Here is a 19680-nt window from a genome sequence, read left to right as displayed (position 1 = left end):
GAGGGAGGGAGGGTTTCCCCAACCGGTAGGTGCCTCATTTCCCACCCTCGGCTTATACTCGAGTCCCCAGTTTACCCCAGTTTTTGGGGTAAAATTGGGGACCTCGGCTTATACTCGGATCGGCTTATATTCGAGTATATACGGTACTTCCTTTTGTAATTATTTTATTTATTTATTTATTTATTTGGAAAATTCGTATTGGCTACTGGCTTATGACAATTATATTTTGATTTAACTTGGAATTGTTTAAGCTGGTTGGGAGCCTTAAATATTAAAGCAGAATAGAATAGTTCTGAGCTTTCCAAAATTTATCTACTTCCCCTACCCCATTTTTTTCAGGTAATTCCCTGAAGGCAACTTAACAAGTTTTATTAATGAAAAGGATTCTGAAGAATTGAATTTATTTATTTATTTATTTATTTGGAAAATTCGTATTGGCTACTGGCTTACGACAATTATATTTTGATTTAACTTGGAATTGTTTAAGCTGGTTGGGAGCCTTAAATATTAAAGCAGAATAGAATAGTTCTGAGCTTTCCAAAATTTATCTACTTCCCCTACCCCATTTTTTTCAGGTAATTCCCTGAAGGCAACTTAACAAGTTTTATTAATGAAAAGGATTCTGAAGAATTGAATTCCATTCTTTATAACCCATTCTCTCTCTCTGTCTCTCTCATTTTATTAAATTTAAAAAGGGAAGATAAAATTAATAAAAACTAATATAAAGTAAAAGAAAAAACCTTAAGACAAAATTAAAAGTGAAAGAAAGGAAAGAAAGTAAAAAGGGCCGTGGTGGATAGCCTGTTATTAAAACACAGCTGCCTGCAATTACTGCAGGTTCTAGTCCCACCAGGCCCAAGGTTGACTCAGCCTTCCATCCTTTATAAGGTAGGTAAAATGAGGACCCAGATTGTTGGGGGGGCAATAAGTTGACTTTGTAAATATACAAATAAATGAGACTATTGCCTTACACACTGTAAGCCGCCCTGAGTCTTTGGAGAAGGGCGGGATATAAATGTAAATAAATTTAAAAAAAATAAAATTGAAAAAAAGATACAGAGGAATAGCTTCTGATGTTATAAATAAAATTATAAATTACCTCTTTAAAGTTATAACATGTTTCTCTTATTTCTATAATCTATCCTATTTAATCACCAAAACCCTAAATCAAGTTTATTTTGTCTGTTTTCCTCAAAAAGTCCATAGAGGTTTTTAGTCAGAAATAAATAGAAGTGTTGCTTTTTCTCTAATCAAAGAAGCCAATTTAGCCATCTTCAGTAACTTCCATCATCTTCACCAACTATTCCTTCATTACAGGGTTTGCTGACTCTTTCCATCTTTGTGCCTACAATAATCTCGCCACAATTACTATATCCTGTACAAATTTCCATGACTTTTTTCCAATTCTTTGTCCACTAGTCCCAGAAGAAAGTGCTATGATCTCGATTATATATTAAACTACAAAATCCTCAGTGTATATATTTGAATTCAAAATTGTATACCTTTTTTATGTATCTACCAAGCATGATTAAATGTTCTTGTTTATGTTTCCGATATGAATTTGAAGTACCTTTATACATTCTAGACTATTTCTCTGGTGACATATACCAACAGTACGTGGTTCTATAAAAATTCTCTTTTAAGATTTTAACGTAGTGTAAATTTCAGTGGTTTCAACTGTTGTTCCACCTGTATATTATAAGCAATTTTTAACCCATTTTATCACCCATTCTTTTCCATGTTTTTCTGTTTCACATTTCAGTTGAAGTGTACACATTTTAACAATTACATGTTCAACATTTGTACATAATTTCATTTCAAACTCAGTCTTACAATGTTCAAAAACCATAAACTCTTTTGTCTACTTTAAATCTTTCTAATACCTGGAAATTTTAAGCATCTATGTCCTCCTAAATACCAATTCTTTTTTTGATTTTATTTTGTATCCTTTTTGACCAGATTCTAGATCTCAGTATAAGTTAGCGATTTGTGTTTGCCTACTATCTGTCATCTATAAAAGCTTGTTGTGCTAAGAGTCGCAAACATATTTTCAGGCACAAACTAGATTTGTATATTTGTATATATTCCATATTCTCAATATGCCGCTTTTAATATAATGATTTTTAAAATTCACATTAATTTTGACTTTGCCATATCCCAGAGAAGCATGCCACCCAAATCTCAGGTCATTTGCTGTTAATTCCAAATCTTCTATTTCTAGCACACCAGTTGTTTCATCTTCAAACGGTCACTAAATGAATGGTTGTAAGTTGAGAACTACCTGTAGGTTCAACAGTCCCTTGTTCACAGTGGAACAGCATTTGTAGATTCTGTAAATGATGATAAATTAGATTAAACATTATAGACTGAAATTGTAAATTGGTTTGGGTTTTTTGATGAAGGGCCCTTGAGAAAACTGGAAGAAGCATTTGCATGAACTTATTTAAGAGTGGTAAATGAGATGGTGTGTTGCCATTGTGTTTAAAAAATAACATGTTTGGAATTTGACTTATGTTTTTGGAAGGTTGAATTGAATGAAGTAGAATCCCGGTGTGAGGAATATCCTTTAACTCGTGCTTTCTGCCAGCTCATCAGTACCCTGGTAGAGAGTTCATTTCCTACTAACCTGGGTGCTGGGCTACGCCCACCAGGATTTGAGCCGTACCTTCATTTTCTGAGAGAATCTATATTTCTTCGATTTCGGACCAGGGCCTACCGGAGAGCTGCTGAAAAGGTAAACATTGCTTCTTGTAATGTATATTACTACAAATCTATGCAAATTGTTTTTTGTAACTTCTTTATTTTAAATATGTAATAGTTCTGTAATCTTATTCTTTTGAAAAATCCTTTGGCAATAGTAAAAACAATAAACTACCATGGTATTACAAGGGACATTCATCTATTGATTTGAATTGCTCTGTGTGACCTCCCACTCAACATGTAGCTGTAGATGGTGAACAGCAAATTTAAACAATAATGGAATCATTTTTTAAAAAGCCATTATAGAGTATAAAATCTGGTTTCTCAGACCTTGTACTAAAAGTCAGAACTCAGAATATGTTCTGCAAATGGAAAAGCATCTCAAGTAAGACTGAAAGGTTGTTACTGGAAATGCTGGGAAATTACTGCTAAGCTTTCTAGATATTTTTCTGATCTGATTCAACACAGTTTCAACTTTTAAAATGGAAACTGAAGTTTGAGACCTCCATTTGTTTTTAGCTTGTATAGCAAAGTAATTGCTCCTTCCCCATGTGTATATATCGAAATCAATATTATTTAAACATTGTAATTTTTGTTACATCTTTGTGACTTAAAATTCCAATCCAGACTTTTTTCAATCATATATGGAAGTTCAAACAAGACTGTTTTCTCTAAATGCAATCCTATACCAGCTAATCTGAAAAAATGTGCTATTGGGATTTATTTGCACAACAATAAACTGAAGAAAGTAATATGTACGTTGGAAATATGGATTTCATTTTTATACAATGTGAACATTGGCCAATATATGTAGTGGGGCTTGTTTCATTTCTTGTTTCTTATTGGCAGTTGGTTGAATTAAAGATTTTTTCAAGATTTCTTTCAGTGTAACAAGTCTTATATCAGGGAATGTCTCATTAAGCTCCTTCTGTCATGATAGAAATTTGATCCAACTCAGTGGATTAAAATATAACTTTATAGCTGTAACTTTTAAAAAAATCAAATGAATGATATTTTGTACGTGGCTTTTTGACAGTGGGAAGTAGCTGAAGTAGTTCTGGAGGTCTTTTATAAATTGCTGAATGACTATGAACCCCAGCTTGAAGATTTTGTGGACCAGTATGTGGACTTGCAAGGTATGCTGTTTGCTGATCTCTGTTTACCTAGGGTTGGTCTTTTGCTGGGAAAGAAAGCCAACAAAATCTCATTGAGTTTTTTTTCCTGACCTGTTGGCAACTGCTACATATATTCTAAGTGCTTCTCAAACTACAGGCAGGAATATTTAAAGTTCAATGAGATTTCCATGCACAATGTTACAGTAGGGAATGGTGTGAATGCTTACGTGTAGAAATGTGAAGAAGAATTGAGCTGCAGTGGCATTTTTAATACTGTAGGAGTGTAAAAAAATCATTTTCCACAATGAAAATTTTAAGAGAGACTTAGAAGTAGAATGGGAAGAGGAGGGACGCAGTGACAAGGGAAAGCCTTTTAAAATAAGGCTAAATATCTGGAAATAGAATAAGTGATATAAATCCCAAGAAAAATTATATGGCTCATATAAAAGTGGGAATTCAGTTTTTTTGCTTTAGCTCATTTGATTTGATTTAAGAAAAGAAAAGGGAACAGTTTAGAGAAAAGGCAAGGTTTCAAGAATAAATGAAAGAATTCAGTGGGAAAATAGGGATTTTGCACTTGTTAGAATAGTTTACATGGAATAAAGGGAAGGAGAAAATGAAAATGACAGTGATTAGGTTTACATTTATTCTGGTAAATTGCAATTTCAGAAATAACACATAATATACATTTCATTTTCTAGGAGAGGAAGTAATAGCTTATAAACCACCTGGATTTAATCTGATGTATCATCTGTTGAATGAATCACCAATGTTGGAATTGTGTCTTAGCTTGTTGGAAGAAGGAGTTAAACAACTAGATACCTATGCACCTTTCCCTGGTAAGTTGCAAGTTTCTTTTTAATTAAAATATCGAAATATCTACATGACTCTAATATAGGCTGTTGGGGGGAAAACTGATGACTTAAAACTGGCAGTTCTTGAAGAGTTGTTTGTTTCTGTTGCCTCTATCAATGTACTTGTGTAAACTCACTGTGAATTATTCCCATTTCCCCACTGTGGGGGAATCATGAATGTGTGACCTATTTGTTTGATTTTTTTTCTTCTTTAGGAAAAAAGCATTTGGAGAAGGCTGTACAGTATTGTCTTGGGCTGCTCAATCTAACTTTACAGAAAGAGAACCTTTTCATGGACTTCTTAAGAGAAAGCCATCTCTCTCTCATTGTTACCTCACTAGAACAGCTGCTGCAAGGAATTAACCCTCGGACTAAAAAAGCTGATCATGTAGTAAATATTGCCAGGTAATTCCCAAAAATTTAGAAAGGCTGCTGTGCCTTTAGAAATACTGTGTTTTTACTCAGAGCATGATATCTTTTTCCAGACATTCCTATAGCATGAGTGTTTACAAAAATTCCATTAATAGCTGGCTTCTTTGAAATGGAATACTGTCCCTCTATTCATCTACAGTAATTTATAGGATTGAGCTGTATATTTGTCAAGAATACTTCTGAACAATTTCAATTTATATGGTGAATAATATTATATTTTAATTAATTTGATGTTATAATCTGGGCATGTGGCCTGAAGAAATTGGGATTTAAGAAACAATTGAATTAGGAGATAAAGTATAAGCTGCTTTTCCTTACAAGTATAGGATAATGATTTGAATAAAGATATACCCATGTATACCAGGTACATTGTAAAAAATACAGGTATAGGATTTCTCTTGCAATCTATTCATCATTTCTGAATGAGTTTATATCCCCAGACAAGAATGGATTTCTACCTAAAGAGACAAATTCAATTAAATTAGAAATAAAATGAGGATTATTTGGAATACATTGGAATACTATGAAGCACATCCTGAAAAATAAATGGTGTTGATCTTCTTAGATGCGCAGAAAGCAATTGACAGTGTAAACTGGCAATTTAGGTTACTACAATTAAAATATATGGAATTTGGAGAAAGATTTACTAATATGATCAAGGCGATACATTCCAAACAGACTGCAAAAGTGACTGTAAATGGGGACATGACAGAGAATTTCAATATTAAAAAAGGCACAAGACAAGGATGTCCATTGTCCCTATTACTATTTATTTTGAGATTGGAAGTGCTAAATAGAAATATTAGACATGATATAGAAATAAATGGGATGAAAATGAAAAAGGAAAAATATAAATTGCAGGCATTTGCAGATGACCTAGTATTTATCATAGAAGAGCCACAAGAAACTGGACCCAAACTAATAAGAAAAATAGAAGGTTATGGCGAAGTTTCAAGTCTGAAAATAAATAAAGAGAAAACTAAAATACTAGTTTAAAACCTTACAGATAAACAGAAAAAAGATCTAATCATAGATATCTAGATAGAGAAGAAAATTAAATATTTAGGACTTCAACTATCAGTGAGATGTGCAACTATAAAAGAAGATAATTACTCTAAATTATTACAACAAATTAAAATAGACCTGAAGAAGTGGAAAATCTGCAACTATCACTGGTAGGAAGAATAGCTACCATTAAAATGAACATTTTGCCAAGATTACTATACTTTTTCCAAACAATTCCAATAAAGTTGGAAAAAAATATTTTGAGGAACTATAGATCAATGTCAAAATTCACGTGGCAAGGAAAAAAAGCAAGAATAAGTTTGAAATTGCAACGAGATTCTAAAAACAGAGGAGGTTTTTGGTTGCCAGATTGGGAGTTGTATTACCAGGCCTCTGCACTTATGTGGCTGAAAGAATGGATACATCTGAGACATAGATGATTATTAATTTTGGAGGGACATGACTTGCAACTGGGGTGGCATGCTTTCCTATGGTATGGGAAAAATAAAATACATAGATACTTCCAAGGACACTATATTAGAAATGCATTATGATTAGTATGGGCAAAAATTAGAGAAAAACACTATTTGAAAATAGCAGTCTGGCTTTCCACAATGGAGGCACTGATACATCTAAATATGGTTAACATGGAAAAAATTATAATATATAAAGACATTCTGAATGAGAAAGGGAAACTTAAAAGTAAACAGGAATTGAATAGTCAAGGAATTGATTTAGTATGGTGGCCCCATTTACAAATACAATCGAGATTCGAGAAAGATGTTAAATCATGGTTTTTATAAAGAATCTACAGAATTAGATCAGATCGTAACAGAAACAGATGAAAAGCTAATTTAAAAAATTACAACTATCTACTGAGCATTAGAACGGAAGAAGAACAAGTAAAGGATACAGTGATAGTGTGGACTAATAACTTTGGCTACTTAATAGAATTAGATAAATGGCAAAAGTTATGGGAGAGGAATTATAAATTAACAATGTCAACTGCATATAAAGAAAACTAATGTAAAATGTTTTATAGATGGCACTTTCCACCAGCAAGAGTAGCTAAAATGTTCAAGAATATGTCTGCAAAGTGTTGGCAATGTAACCAGACACTGGGCTCGTATTATCACATATGGTGGACGTGCCCAAAGGCAAAAAAATATTGGACAAAAATACACACTTGGATAAAAAAAATGATAAAGGAACACATAGACTTAAAACCAGAAATATTTCTGTTGGGTAGTATACCAGAAAAATATAATAAAGGGAATATGTACTTAATACTACATGTGGCTAGAATTGTATTTGCACAACACTGGAAGAGCATAGAGATCCCTACAGAAGAGAATGTAATAAAAAATACTATAATGGACAGAAATGGACAGATTAACACATTAAAGACAGGGAAGACACTGAATATTTCTTAATATGGAATTCGTTCTATCAATGGTTATCGAGCAGAAACAGAAGTTAGATTAAAAAAAGTAGAAGAGAATGACATTTTGTAAAAATAGTTTACTAAATGTATAAGTAAGCATATTGTTATTGTATGTTTATTATCAATGTTTTGATGAGACATTATATGATGACTACTAATGTTATGAATGTTATTGTTATTATGATTATTACTCAAAATAACTATACCTAGACAACACACTGTTTATATAGACATTGAACTTTTCACTCTTTCTATAAATAAATAAATAAATAAAACATGGATTGCCACCACTACTTCTCTATAATGTTGTATTTTAAAGGTACCTTTATCATGGTAATACCAATCCTGAACTGGCTTTTGAAAGTTCCAAGATCCTTTGTTGCATTTCTTGCAATTCTAACATTCAGGTCAAATTGATTGGAGACTTCACGCAAGACCAGGTAATTGCAATTAATTTTTTAAGCAAGAAAAAAGGGAATGGTTACCCAATTATCAGGAAATGATTTATTAATAGTGATGTGCAAATGTTCAGGGCTTGAAATTATTTGATGAGTGGAACAGCTAGTTTGAGCTAGCCTGTTCTCAGACCAAACCCCATGTTTTGCAACTTTGGAATGGTGGATCTATTTTGTCTGGATACAAACTGAACCATGATTATTCCAAGCAAAAGTTTTTTGGTGGATGGGAGAAAGCAGGAAAAATCTAGGAGTGGATCTTTCCTTTGTGATGCCATAAGTGGCTAAGCAGAGGGTGAGGGCAAGAGACAGTGATGGACAGATGGCGGATTTGTAGTGTGGCACATAAGGCATGAGGAGGAGGGAAGAGAGGTGATGATGTACCCCAATCTTGCTCTAGTCACCCCATAAAATCATTTGGAGAATTCCTTACATGTTTATTTCAACTGCAGCCTGGAACAACTCATATATTCTAGGTTTTGTTTCGGCTGAAACGTGGCAGATCTGAAATGATGTAGCAGAACTTTTGTAATATATGGTTGGCTTTGAATTTAGCATATTTCTCATTTTTTGTATACCGCTATTTACATTCTAGGTTTGTATATATTTTTGTTTATATATCAGTAAAACATCTATTAATCTTATTATCTTGCTTTTTTAAACTTAATTACAAACCTAGAGTATCAGTCAGAAACTAATGGCTGGATTTGTGGAGTGTTTGGACAATGAAACTGCAGAAGAAATCATTAATCCTGATGAAGGTATGAAAGTTGTTCGTTTGATTTTAATTTTTTATTTTCAAAAATGAAAATGTTTGAGTTTATTTGCAGTGTTAGTCTTTTAATTTCAGAAGATAGAATAATGATGAAAGACTGCATTTTGAAATCTGTACCATTTAAAATTTTAGTCCTTATAAGTTTCAACAAAATTATAGTTAGCCTACCAAAAGGCTATAAAAAAATTACATTTAAAAAGTAATTTCACAATATATATTAGTATTCTTCCGATAACTTATATTTATAGATGAAGTGATGATTATACAGTTATTTCATAAACAAATTGATACCTTCTGAAATATTTTTAACAATAACTTTCATACTTGTGTTTCTGTTCCCGTTGAGAAATTTGCAGGTGGTTGTAAAGCCTTCCCTGGACCCAGCTATTTTGGGAAATTACCGTCCAGTCTCCAACCTTCGCTTTTTAGCGAAGGTTGTAGAGAGTGTGGTTGCATGGCAGCTTCCCCGGCACCTGGAGGAAGCTGTCTATCTAGACCCGTTCCAGTCCGGCTTCCGACCCGGTTACAGCACGGAGACAGCTTTGGTCGCGTTGGTGGATGACCTCTGGAGGGCCAGGGACGGGTTGTTCCTCTGCCTTGGTCCTATTAGATCTCTCAGCGGCTTTTGATACCATCGACCATGGTATCCTGCTGCGCCGGTTGGAGGGATTGGGAGTGGGAGGCACCGTTTATCGGTGGTTCTCCTCCTATCTCTCTGACCGGTCGCAGACGGTGTTGACAGGGGGGCAGAGGTCGTCCTCGAGGTGCCTCACTTGTGGAGTACCTCAGGGGTCGATTCTCTCGCCTACCCTGTTCAACATCTATATGAAGCCGCTGGGTGAGGTCATCAGTGGTTTCGGGGTGAGTTATCATCTGTACGCTGATGATACTCAGCTGTACTTTTCCACCCCGGACCACCCCAACGAAGCGGTCGAAGTGCTGTCCCGGTGTCTGGAAGCCGTACGGGTCTGGATGGGGAGAAACAGACTCAAGCTCAATCCCTCCAAGACGGAGTGGCTGTGGATGCCGGCACCCCGGTACAGTCAGCTGCGGATGCGAGTTAGTGGCTCCAAAGGAGGTGGTTCGCAACTTGGGCGTCCTCCTGGATGGTCGGCTGTCCTTTGATGAACATCTGGCGGCCGTCTCCAGGAGGGCCTTTTACCAAGTTCGCTTGGTCCGCCAGTTGCGTCCCTTCCTTGACCAGGATGCCTTATGCACAGTCACTCACGCTCTGGTTACATCTCGGCTGGATTATTGCAATGCTCTCTACATGGGGCTGCCCTTGAGGTGCACCCGGAGGCTGCAGTTAGTCCAGAATGCAGCTGCGCGAGTGGTAATGGGAGCCACTCGTGGCTCCCACGTAACACCACTGCTCCGTAGTCTGCACTGGCTTCCTGTAGTCTTTCGGGTGCGCTTCAAGATCCTGGTTACCACCTTTAAAGCGCTCCATGGCTTAGGACCCGGGTACTTACGAGACCGCCTGCTGTTACCTTATGCTTCCCACCGACCCGTACGCTCTCACAGAGGGCCTTCTCAGGGTGCCGTCTGCCAAACAATGTCGGCTGGCGGCCCCCAGGAGTAGGGCCTTCTCTGTGGGAGCACCGATGCTCTGTAATGAACTCCCCCCTGGCTTACGTCAAGTGCCTGATCTTCGGACCTTTCGTCGTGAGCTAAAAACATATCTATTCATTCAAGCAGGACTGGCATAAATAGTTGATTTTAAATTGGGGTTTTATTAATATTTTAAATTTTTTAATTTTTTAATTATCAGCCGTTTAGTAATAGTTTTATTTTAAATTCTTTTAATTGTATATATTCTGTATTTTATCTTGGCTGTACACCGCCCTGAGTCCTTCGGGAGAAGGGCGGTATAAAAATTTAATAAAATAAAATAAATAAATAAATAAATAATTAGATTAATAAAAAATACATGTGAATTGACTGCATGCTTTCTGGATAATCCACTTTTAACATAAATGTTTGTGCTTGATTCTAAGAATTTGAAGTTGAAAGGAAGCAAGCACCGATATTCCATGAAACGAGGATTAATATTCTGAACCTTCTCATTGCCTCTCTGGAGTGCAAGCCACCCAATCTTGCTTTATATCTTCTTGGTTATGAATTCAGGAAGCCTGTCAGCACTACAAATCTGCAAGATCCAGGTACCCAACTGAAAATGCTCTGATGATATAGAGAAAGAGAGGGAAGTGGCTAGCTACCATCTGGGGAAAAAAACCATACTTGGATGGTGATATTTTATTTTATTTTAATTTTCCAATATAGCATAATAATTAATATGGTATACAGAATAAATGTTAAATGTTTTACATGTTAAAATCAGTGCATTGTAGAAAATGCATCTACATGCAAACTCTGCAAATCTGGGTACTATTGGGATCCCATCATATCCCTTTTGTAATAAAATACAACATTAAAGTAAAGTAAGTTTTTATAAAAGTAATTTTATAAAAACAAACTCTTTGCAACTTCTAGATAGTATAGTAAAAAGTACACTAATATTTCAAACAGAATGAAATTTGTTTTTTATTTTCCGTGTGAATTGCCTTATTATGCTTTATACACTGTTTATCTAAACAAGTATTTTAAATCTTTAAGGTGTGTTGGGTTGCCCTCGCACTTGCCTTCATGCTATTTTGAACATATTAGAGAATGGTACTGGAACAAGGTCTGATCCCACAGCAGTTCGGGAATCTCCACATTTAGCAGAGTTGTGTTATCAGGTATGAAAGAAATTTTGAATACATTTCAAATTTAAATTTATATATACAGCCAATTGGCTTTCAGTATTTTTTGTAGCTTTTTTGTAGTTTTGTACTATTTTGATTCTTAAAATAATTTATACCATAGGCCTACATATGACTACAGAAAAAGATACCTCTTTGAATTCAGGGATATTTTCTTTTAAATAATTATATATCTAAATTCTTCACTTTATAGTATTGCTGCCTAAGCTGATTTTTACAAATAAAAGCTGTTACATGTAAGTCATTTAAATCACTGAGGGCAGTTGTAATACTGCATTATTAATAATTCAGCTATGTTTTTTAACCTAATTCTTTGTAAAATTTTAAAAAGAGTGCATGTTTTTTGTGTTTATACCCAAACACACATGATATGGTGTTTTTTTTTTTTTGATTAATAGGTGATCTATCAGTTATGTGCATGCTCAGACACATCAGGACCAACAATGAGATATTTGAGAACTAGCCAGGATTTCTTATTTTCTCAGCTGCAGCACTTGCCTTTTTGTGTCAAAGGTAATGCTTGAAATGCACTCTTAATTGGATGTACTTTATTCTAATTGCTTTGAAACATTTGTTTAATTCTAAGTTGAAATACTTTAGTCTTGCAGAAAAATGGTTTTTATTTCAGAATATTAGAAATCTTGTCTTGGAAGGAAGAGAAATATTTTCCCCTTCTTTTGTGGCACTTCATTCATCCTATCCTTTCTTTTTTGCTTCTTTTCCAACTCAGCATTGGGAAAGAATGTGTCAGAAAGCATGACCTTTGAGGCATCTCATTTTGGGAGGTTTACAATTAACTCTGCACTGTATCGCAATATGACTGTTCTCAAACATTCTAAGCTAACATTTCAAAGCATGTCGGAGTAGGAGGGCTATGTTTTCCCAATGTGTGTATTTTACTGTGTGTGCTGTTTGTCTGTCACTTCTACTCAGAGCATGAGATTCCTGCCTTGAATCAGATGTCATGGTTAATGAAAACTGCATCTATAGAATTGCGAGTTACTTCACTGAACCGCCAGCGTTCTCACACACAGAGACTGTTGCAGCTCCTTCTCGATGATGTCCCAGTTAGATCTTATTTAGGTAAATGGAATTTGGCCCTATCTAAAGGTCAAGACTATTATATCTAAAGACCATTTTTTTTCTTTTTGGAATTCGTTGTCACTTTCATATCCAGTTGTTAATAACTTTACCATGACAGTTTCTAGTTCTTCTCATAGAGGGCTTAATGTTATGATTCTAGGAGTGAGGGAAGCAAGCGTTACTTAAATAATGGAGACATTGTTTTAGCCAAAGTTGACATATTATTAACAATCAAAGTTTATTCCATATAACACATTGTTCTTGCCTATTAACAGAATACATAGCTTTTATTGTTCATTTCTCTCAGAGTAAAATTAGGATTGGGTGGAGTGTATTGCTATTAATATGTAACAAATTTATGTTAGTGTAAGCAAAACACCTCTCTTCAGAGTATTAAAGTTTGCATCTCAGTTTGTGCAGCTGCTTCAAAATGCTCAGACATTTTGTATTTTATTGCTTTAAATTTATTCTGTGATAAAATTGGGTGGCTTATAAATTAATTTCAATTTTTAAAATTTAATTTTCTTAGCTGATGGTGAAGGAGGGATAGAAGATGATAGTCGTTCTGTCACTGGATTCCTTCACTTTGACACTGCTTCCAAAGGTAAGTTATTTGTGAAGACCTACTTTACAGATTGTAATTAAAAATATAGTGACTATAATATTGTAATAAACCTATTGCAGCTTTCATGCCTAAGGCAGACTAGAATTCTGCCTCCTAATTTCTATCCTAGTGCCTTTCCAACCTTTTCTATGCCCCACACTCTTACAAAATGATTGATTAACATTCTCACCCACTACAAAAGTAATTGTGACTCATGACCCATCACCAAGGGATACAATCCACTCTTTGTCACACCCTGCCATCTCACACCCCCTGAGAGTGCTGGCATCCCAGGTTGAGAACTGGTTCTCTCTTTTTTGCGTGCCTGTTTATTATAATCAGAACATTCAGAAATTGTTGGAAAAATCATAATATACTTCAATTTATAAATGATAAATATATTTCTGTATAGATGTTATAGAATATATTATTTTTTGGCTTCTGGCATACATATGTTGTGATATTTCTGCACCGTATAATAGAAAACAACTTAATTCATTACAAAAAAATGAGTAGGCACAATCCAGAAATTTGAAAACATTTGAAAAAACATTTGAAGTTTTGGGATTTTTTCCTTTTGTTATCTTCCTAAAATATTGTGTTGTAGGAGAAGAAGAGGCAGAGTGGGAAGAGAGGGGGTATTAATCAACTCATCAGCCTAGTTGTTACATTCCCACAAATATCTAACCCCTCTTGAATTCCAGTGAACTTCATCTTCTGTCAATTTAGCAATGAATGTTAGTTGACTAGAATCTTGTGTAAAAGTTTAGCAATAAATCTTCTTGACTGCCACTTAAACTTTTGTCCTGACAAAAGTTCTTTGGTGCCTGACAGTAATATTCAGTATTACTAGCTCCAAGAGCATAAAACTTTTAACAAATGCTAATGCATTTACAGTTCAATTTTGTGCATTGTAATTACCTGCTGGATTGGAGCTAAACTGTTTCAGAATTTGAATGTAAGTATATAGTGGTGTCTCTGTCTGATGGTGGAGCTTTATTATTCTTTTGGCATATAGATATCAATGGAAATAAAATGTAGAATTATAATAAATAGAAAAACATCTAAATCATAAAGTTTGTCATTTATATTTTTTTGAGTTCAGCTGAATTCTTTTTTGTCTGATTTCCAGAAATTTCTAAATTGATTTCTAATATCTTCAGTGCATAGGAAAATCTTGAGCATCCTTGATTCAATTGACTTCAGTCAAGAGATCCCAGAGCCTTTGCAACTAGATTTTTTTGACCGTGCTCAAATAGAGGAGGTCATTGCTAACTGTGAGAATAGGACTCCACATGGACCAATTATCTGCAATGTGAAGGTCAGCAAGTTTTGAGAAATGTTGGGGTTGTACAAAAATATATGGAAACACACTTTAAGAGCTTGATCCACGAGAGAAAGAGACGGAGAGAAATGCTCTTTTAAAGTTATAGTCAGCTTCTTCAAAGATTGAACTGAGTATTATTTATTTAGCGTATGGCAAATACATGGATTTATAGTAGTTCAAATGTTAATGTCCACCCAGCTATTCAAGGATAGGGTGCTTTGATGAAAAAAATCAGACATTGGGCTGGTGTAAGCTCTTGATGGACATTCAGACACAATGTGGTGGATATTTTGTCAAGGAGCACTACAGTCACACTGAGGGGTAGAGACAAGACCCCCACTTCTTCCACACGGTATTGTAAGCTGCAGTAAGGTCGATGAACACAGCTGTGGTTTTTAAGTCTCTCTGGAAACCAGCCTCCATATGTCCTGTTAGGCCCATTTTGTTTATCCATTGCCATGTATTTAGACAGCCAGGAGTTCTACAAAGATGTCTGGCTACCAACTGTCGTTAACTACCTTCAGTGTAGTCTGGCTGCCAGTTACTGCTAGTCATCTGGTTCACACTACCATGCTATCCAGGGTGCACCACAAGGAGAACTAGCTTCATACCCCATTGAACTGAATGTTATAAATTGACATTTCATGATGAGTGTTGTATTTTTCCTGGGTAGCTTCATTAAAGTGTATCATTTTAACTAGGATGAAAGTAAAAATGGACAGAAGTAAGAAATCAATGAAAGGTTGAAAATGCTCTTCACAGCTAGGTTTAGTATTGTTACTGTGCATTAGACATGAGCCTTTTCTTTCCTCAATCCTAGCATCTTCACAAAGTTCTGATTGCTGAAGTTAATGCCTTGCAAGGAATGGCAGCCCTGGGACAGAGACCTTTACTTATGGAGGTAAAGAAATGAAATAACTAGAATGCCTTGATTTTGAAAAAGGTTATTGGGATATATTATTATTTGCTTTAGTAAATATTTTATATTTTGTACTGCTAGAATCTCAGTTTTATTATTACTTTAAAAAAATGAGAATTTAAAAATACAAAAGATTGTAATCGATAGGGATATAGCCAGTATCTTCTTTTGGAAAAAAAAATTTTTTTTTGCAGGTAGTCCTTTACATTTGACCATCATAGAGGTGGTTGTAAGTCAAAGACTACCCATATTAACGTTTAATAACAATACCGAAAAAAAATCAAATCAAACTCAAGAAGAAGGGAAAGTAAAAGAATCAATGATATACAAGGAAAAAAGAAAGGATGATTTCAGATAATTTCTAAAAGTGATTAGAAAGTGAGTGAATGAGTTTAGTGTCCTTTAAAACACTTTGCTGCAGTTTTTTGTTTTTTATTTACATTTATACCCCGCCCTTCTCCGAAGACTCAGGGCGGCTTACACTATGTTAAGCAATAGTCTTCATCCTATTTGTATATTATATACAAAGTCAACTTATTGCCCCCAACAATCTGGCTCCTCATTTTACCTACCTTATAAAGGATGGAAGGCTGAGTCAACCTTGGGCCTGGTGGGACTTGAACCTGCAATAATTGCAGGCAGCTATTGTTAATAACAGACTGTGTTAGCAGTCTGCGCCACTCAAGGACCCTTTGAGAATTGAGAGCATGATGGTTCTCTTCATCTCCCAGAACTCAAACTCACAAGAAACTTCTGTCCTGTAGTTTCTTCATGAGGAACAAGTATCTGGAGCACAAGTGAATCATCTCTTATCATCTCCTTATCCGGAGAGGTTCTGTGAGACCAGTCTGCTCACAGTCCTTAGGTCTTAGTTGTGGCTGTCATCTTTGCTAATTTGGAGATACCTTAGTTCACCATTCCTCACCTGAAAGCCCCTTCCAGTTTTTTCTACGATTTCTTACCATCAAACATTTTGATGGTGTTTAAAAGGAAAATTCTATGAAAATAATATAAATTCCTTTTATGCAACTTGTTTTCAAAATCCCTAAAATATTTCTGACATGAATATTCCCTGCTTGGTTGTAAACAGATATAATAGTATAAATTGATTAATTGTTTTTTGTTATTATTTAGTGAATATTTTTTTCTATTGACTTCCAGGAAATCAATACAATTCTTCAGTATGTTGTGGAAAGGAACAAGCTTCTTCAGTGTCTGTATGCAAAGAAACATGCTCTGGAGTCCTGGAGGCAGCTGGTAGAAATCATATTAACTGCCTGCCCACAGGACCTCGTACAATCTGAAGACAGACAGCTTATTATCCGTGATCTGTTGCAAGATTTACATGATAAGGTAAGCTCTAAAGATATATTGCTACATTATGTTGTTTAAAAGGAGATTCTTGTAAAATTAAATTATAAAATACAGAATAACGAAAGGAGGAATATATCACAGGCAATTTAATAGCAGCTTGAGACTCATTTGTTTTAGGTGTCACATTCTAGTTACTATCATTCATATCTGGAAAGATGATAGAAACCATGTCACTTATATCAGTGGTCACCAACCTGTGGTCCACAAGAAAATTTTGGTGGTCCGCAGAAAAATTATTTGCATTTTTTTATACTGCATAAATACTATTTATCTTTTTAAAAAATTCATATTAGTGGTCCTTGGGATTTAAAATTATGAATTTAGTGGTCCCTAAGGTACGAAAGGTTGGTGACCCCTGACTTATATGACTTAAGACCATTAATTTTTTTTCTTCCCATAAGATTTTGAATGATGATGCAGCTCAAGAGTTAATGCCTGTTGTGGCAGGAGCCGTGTTCACTTTGACTGCTCACCTAAGCCAGTCTGTGCGAACAGAACAAAAGGAGCCATTTGCTATCCCTATGCCTGGACGTTCGCAATTTGTCCTAACGTTGGATGGTTCTTTTGCTACATCACCTGTTTCTGAAGACTTGGCAGTGGGATTTGCCTCCATTGGAGACTCTTCTTTACATATCATATTGAAAAAAATTCTGGATTTTATTCTGAAGACTGGTGAATACATAAATCACTTATACTTATTCGAAAGGAATTCCATAGATGCCAATATGGAATTGAATGTATTTTCATTTTGTTTCATTAAATTAAAAATGATACTTAAGCTGGGTTTCCACATCTTATTTAACAGTTAGAGCCATAAGCAGTAGAGGATGCACGTGGGTGGTACTGACAAAAATAGTGGACAGTGGTTGTATTTTATAATGTTTTTTATTTTAATTTTGCTAAGAATGGAACAATTTGATTATTCCTGCTTCAGCTTTTATGGAAAAATAGTTGTTTTCATTGCAAAGTTAGCATTGTACATATAATTGAAGACATACATTTGTATAATGCAACACGTGTTGGGTTCTCTCTTACTCACTGAATAGGTGGTGGGTTCCAGAGAGTGAGGACACACCTGTATGGATCATTGCTCTATTATTTGCAGATTGCTCAACGACCAGATGAACCAGATATCCTAGAAGCAGGTAAAATACAATCTAATTATAGAAAATATGACATTCTACATAGTTGTATATACAGTCTGTCTCTACAGAATAAGATGTTATAAACATTAGTAGTGGTGATAGGAAGTTCTTAAATTTCTTAAAACGACTTTCAGGTCTGAAGTTTGACATTCCAGTGAGTATCTGTTTTCCAACAGCATTAATACGTTTTCAATTTTCTGTTCTTGGGCCTAAGTTCTCAATGCCTTTTGCACAAAGAGATCTCACTTGAAAAGCTAAGCAGACTTGGGCTTGGTTACTACTTCTTCAGGAAACTTCTAGAAGATAATGGGACTATATAGGAAAAGTTACCAAATTTTAAACATTCCCAGAAAAAAATTAGTAAACTGTTCCGTATATGAAATCACCAGGAATCTAATGTGGCTGAAAGCAACTTTACTCTTGTATGTTTTCTCACTGCTAAGGTATTATCCTTGTACAGTATATATTTTTGCTAAATACAATTTATGGTACAGTTTAAAGAGAAAAAGGGTTATTTTTAACACTCTTTGATCTATTTTACAGCCAAAAAGTCCATGTGGGAGTGTTTAACAGCTCCTGAAGATGGTTTCAGTAAACTGCAGAGAGAAAACATGGCTATTATTGAAAGCTATGGTTCTGCCCTAATGGAGGTAGTCTGCAGAGATGCCTGTGATGGACATGAGATAGGACGGGTAAATAAAATTAGACCTATTAATTTTAAACAGACTTAAATCTTTGGGGATGGCAATTGCATTGCAATAGTCAAAATGCTATGTATATTATAAAAACAAATGATTATGTTCAACTGTCAATACATTGTATTTAGGTAGGTTGGTTTTTATACAGTTGTGTTATAAAGGTATAATATGCAATAAAATATAACCTATAAACTCTTATAATTTAAAATTGATGAGAGCAATTCAAGTTTAAAGATACGAATCAAATCTTTCTAAGCAGAGACTTTGCATTCTTGTAAAGTAATTTAATCTCTTTTTGGTTTTTTAGATGCTAGCACTAGCATTGCTGGACCGTATCGTCTCTATAGATAAACAGTACCAGTGGTTATTATATCTCTCCAACAGTGGCTACTTAAAAGTGCTGGTTGACAGCCTGGCAGATGATGATCTCAAGTTGCAAAGTTTACTCATACCACAGCCTCCTTTGCTTAAAGCGCTGTATACCTATGAGTCAAAAATGGTGAGATTCTGTGCAAATTCTTCTGTTATACTCCAGCCTAAAGCAACCAGTCGGCATTTAGCACTAACATGTAACTCTTTGTTATGTCACAAAATTTTCACTTTTTAAAGCTTTGCATACACATTGTCCATATGTCTGAATACTCTCTATGTGTTAGCTAAAGTAAAAGAACTTTCTATTTCATCTCTAAAGGATATTTTTATAAAATCATTGTTGAAAACAGTTAAAGCTCTGATGTCTAATCTGGTCTATCACTTCACATGAGGTTTCTCTTCCTGCTTTGCAATACAAGCTTGTTCATTTAAAAGAAGCAAATTATAGCATACTTACTATCTAGCATTCCCACAGCCTTCCCAGTTAATTCTCTTAAATTACAACAATAAAAGCTAATAGAAACTATAAATAAAAAAGAATTAAAAGGGAAAAATATATAGTGCAGAAAAGAAAAAAGTAGAAAAGAAAAATAAAGAGTATAGAAAGAAATAC

The 19680-nt window shown here is 34.8% G+C and overlaps 1 protein-coding gene across 2 annotated transcripts in view; it reads left to right on the top strand.

Moving 5' to 3' along the window:
- NUP205 (nucleoporin 205) overlaps positions 1 to 19680 on the top strand; it is a 51944-nt gene that overhangs the window by 19836 nt on the left and 12428 nt on the right. For both annotated transcript variants that reach the window (XM_058189562.1, XM_058189564.1), the window contains 18 exons: positions 2525 to 2734; positions 3737 to 3836; positions 4517 to 4654; positions 4885 to 5074; positions 7870 to 7990; positions 8685 to 8766; positions 10778 to 10942; positions 11397 to 11521; positions 11944 to 12058; positions 12479 to 12628; positions 13158 to 13232; positions 14396 to 14553; positions 15380 to 15460; positions 16640 to 16831; positions 17254 to 17524; positions 17899 to 17997; positions 18541 to 18689; positions 19003 to 19194. In XM_058189562.1, the coding sequence (XP_058045545.1) occupies positions 2525 to 2734; positions 3737 to 3836; positions 4517 to 4654; positions 4885 to 5074; positions 7870 to 7990; positions 8685 to 8766; positions 10778 to 10942; positions 11397 to 11521; positions 11944 to 12058; positions 12479 to 12628; positions 13158 to 13232; positions 14396 to 14553; positions 15380 to 15460; positions 16640 to 16831; positions 17254 to 17524; positions 17899 to 17997; positions 18541 to 18689; positions 19003 to 19194 (2613 nt within the window). The remainder of the gene's footprint in view (positions 1 to 2524; positions 2735 to 3736; positions 3837 to 4516; positions 4655 to 4884; positions 5075 to 7869; positions 7991 to 8684; positions 8767 to 10777; positions 10943 to 11396; positions 11522 to 11943; positions 12059 to 12478; positions 12629 to 13157; positions 13233 to 14395; positions 14554 to 15379; positions 15461 to 16639; positions 16832 to 17253; positions 17525 to 17898; positions 17998 to 18540; positions 18690 to 19002; positions 19195 to 19680) is intronic.

The sequence above is a fragment of the Ahaetulla prasina genome, chromosome 7, assembly GCF_028640845.1.
Source record: "Ahaetulla prasina isolate Xishuangbanna chromosome 7, ASM2864084v1, whole genome shotgun sequence".
Classification (NCBI taxonomy): domain Eukaryota; kingdom Metazoa; phylum Chordata; class Lepidosauria; order Squamata; family Colubridae; genus Ahaetulla; species Ahaetulla prasina.
This window is presented reverse-complemented; position numbering and strand designations above follow the sequence as displayed.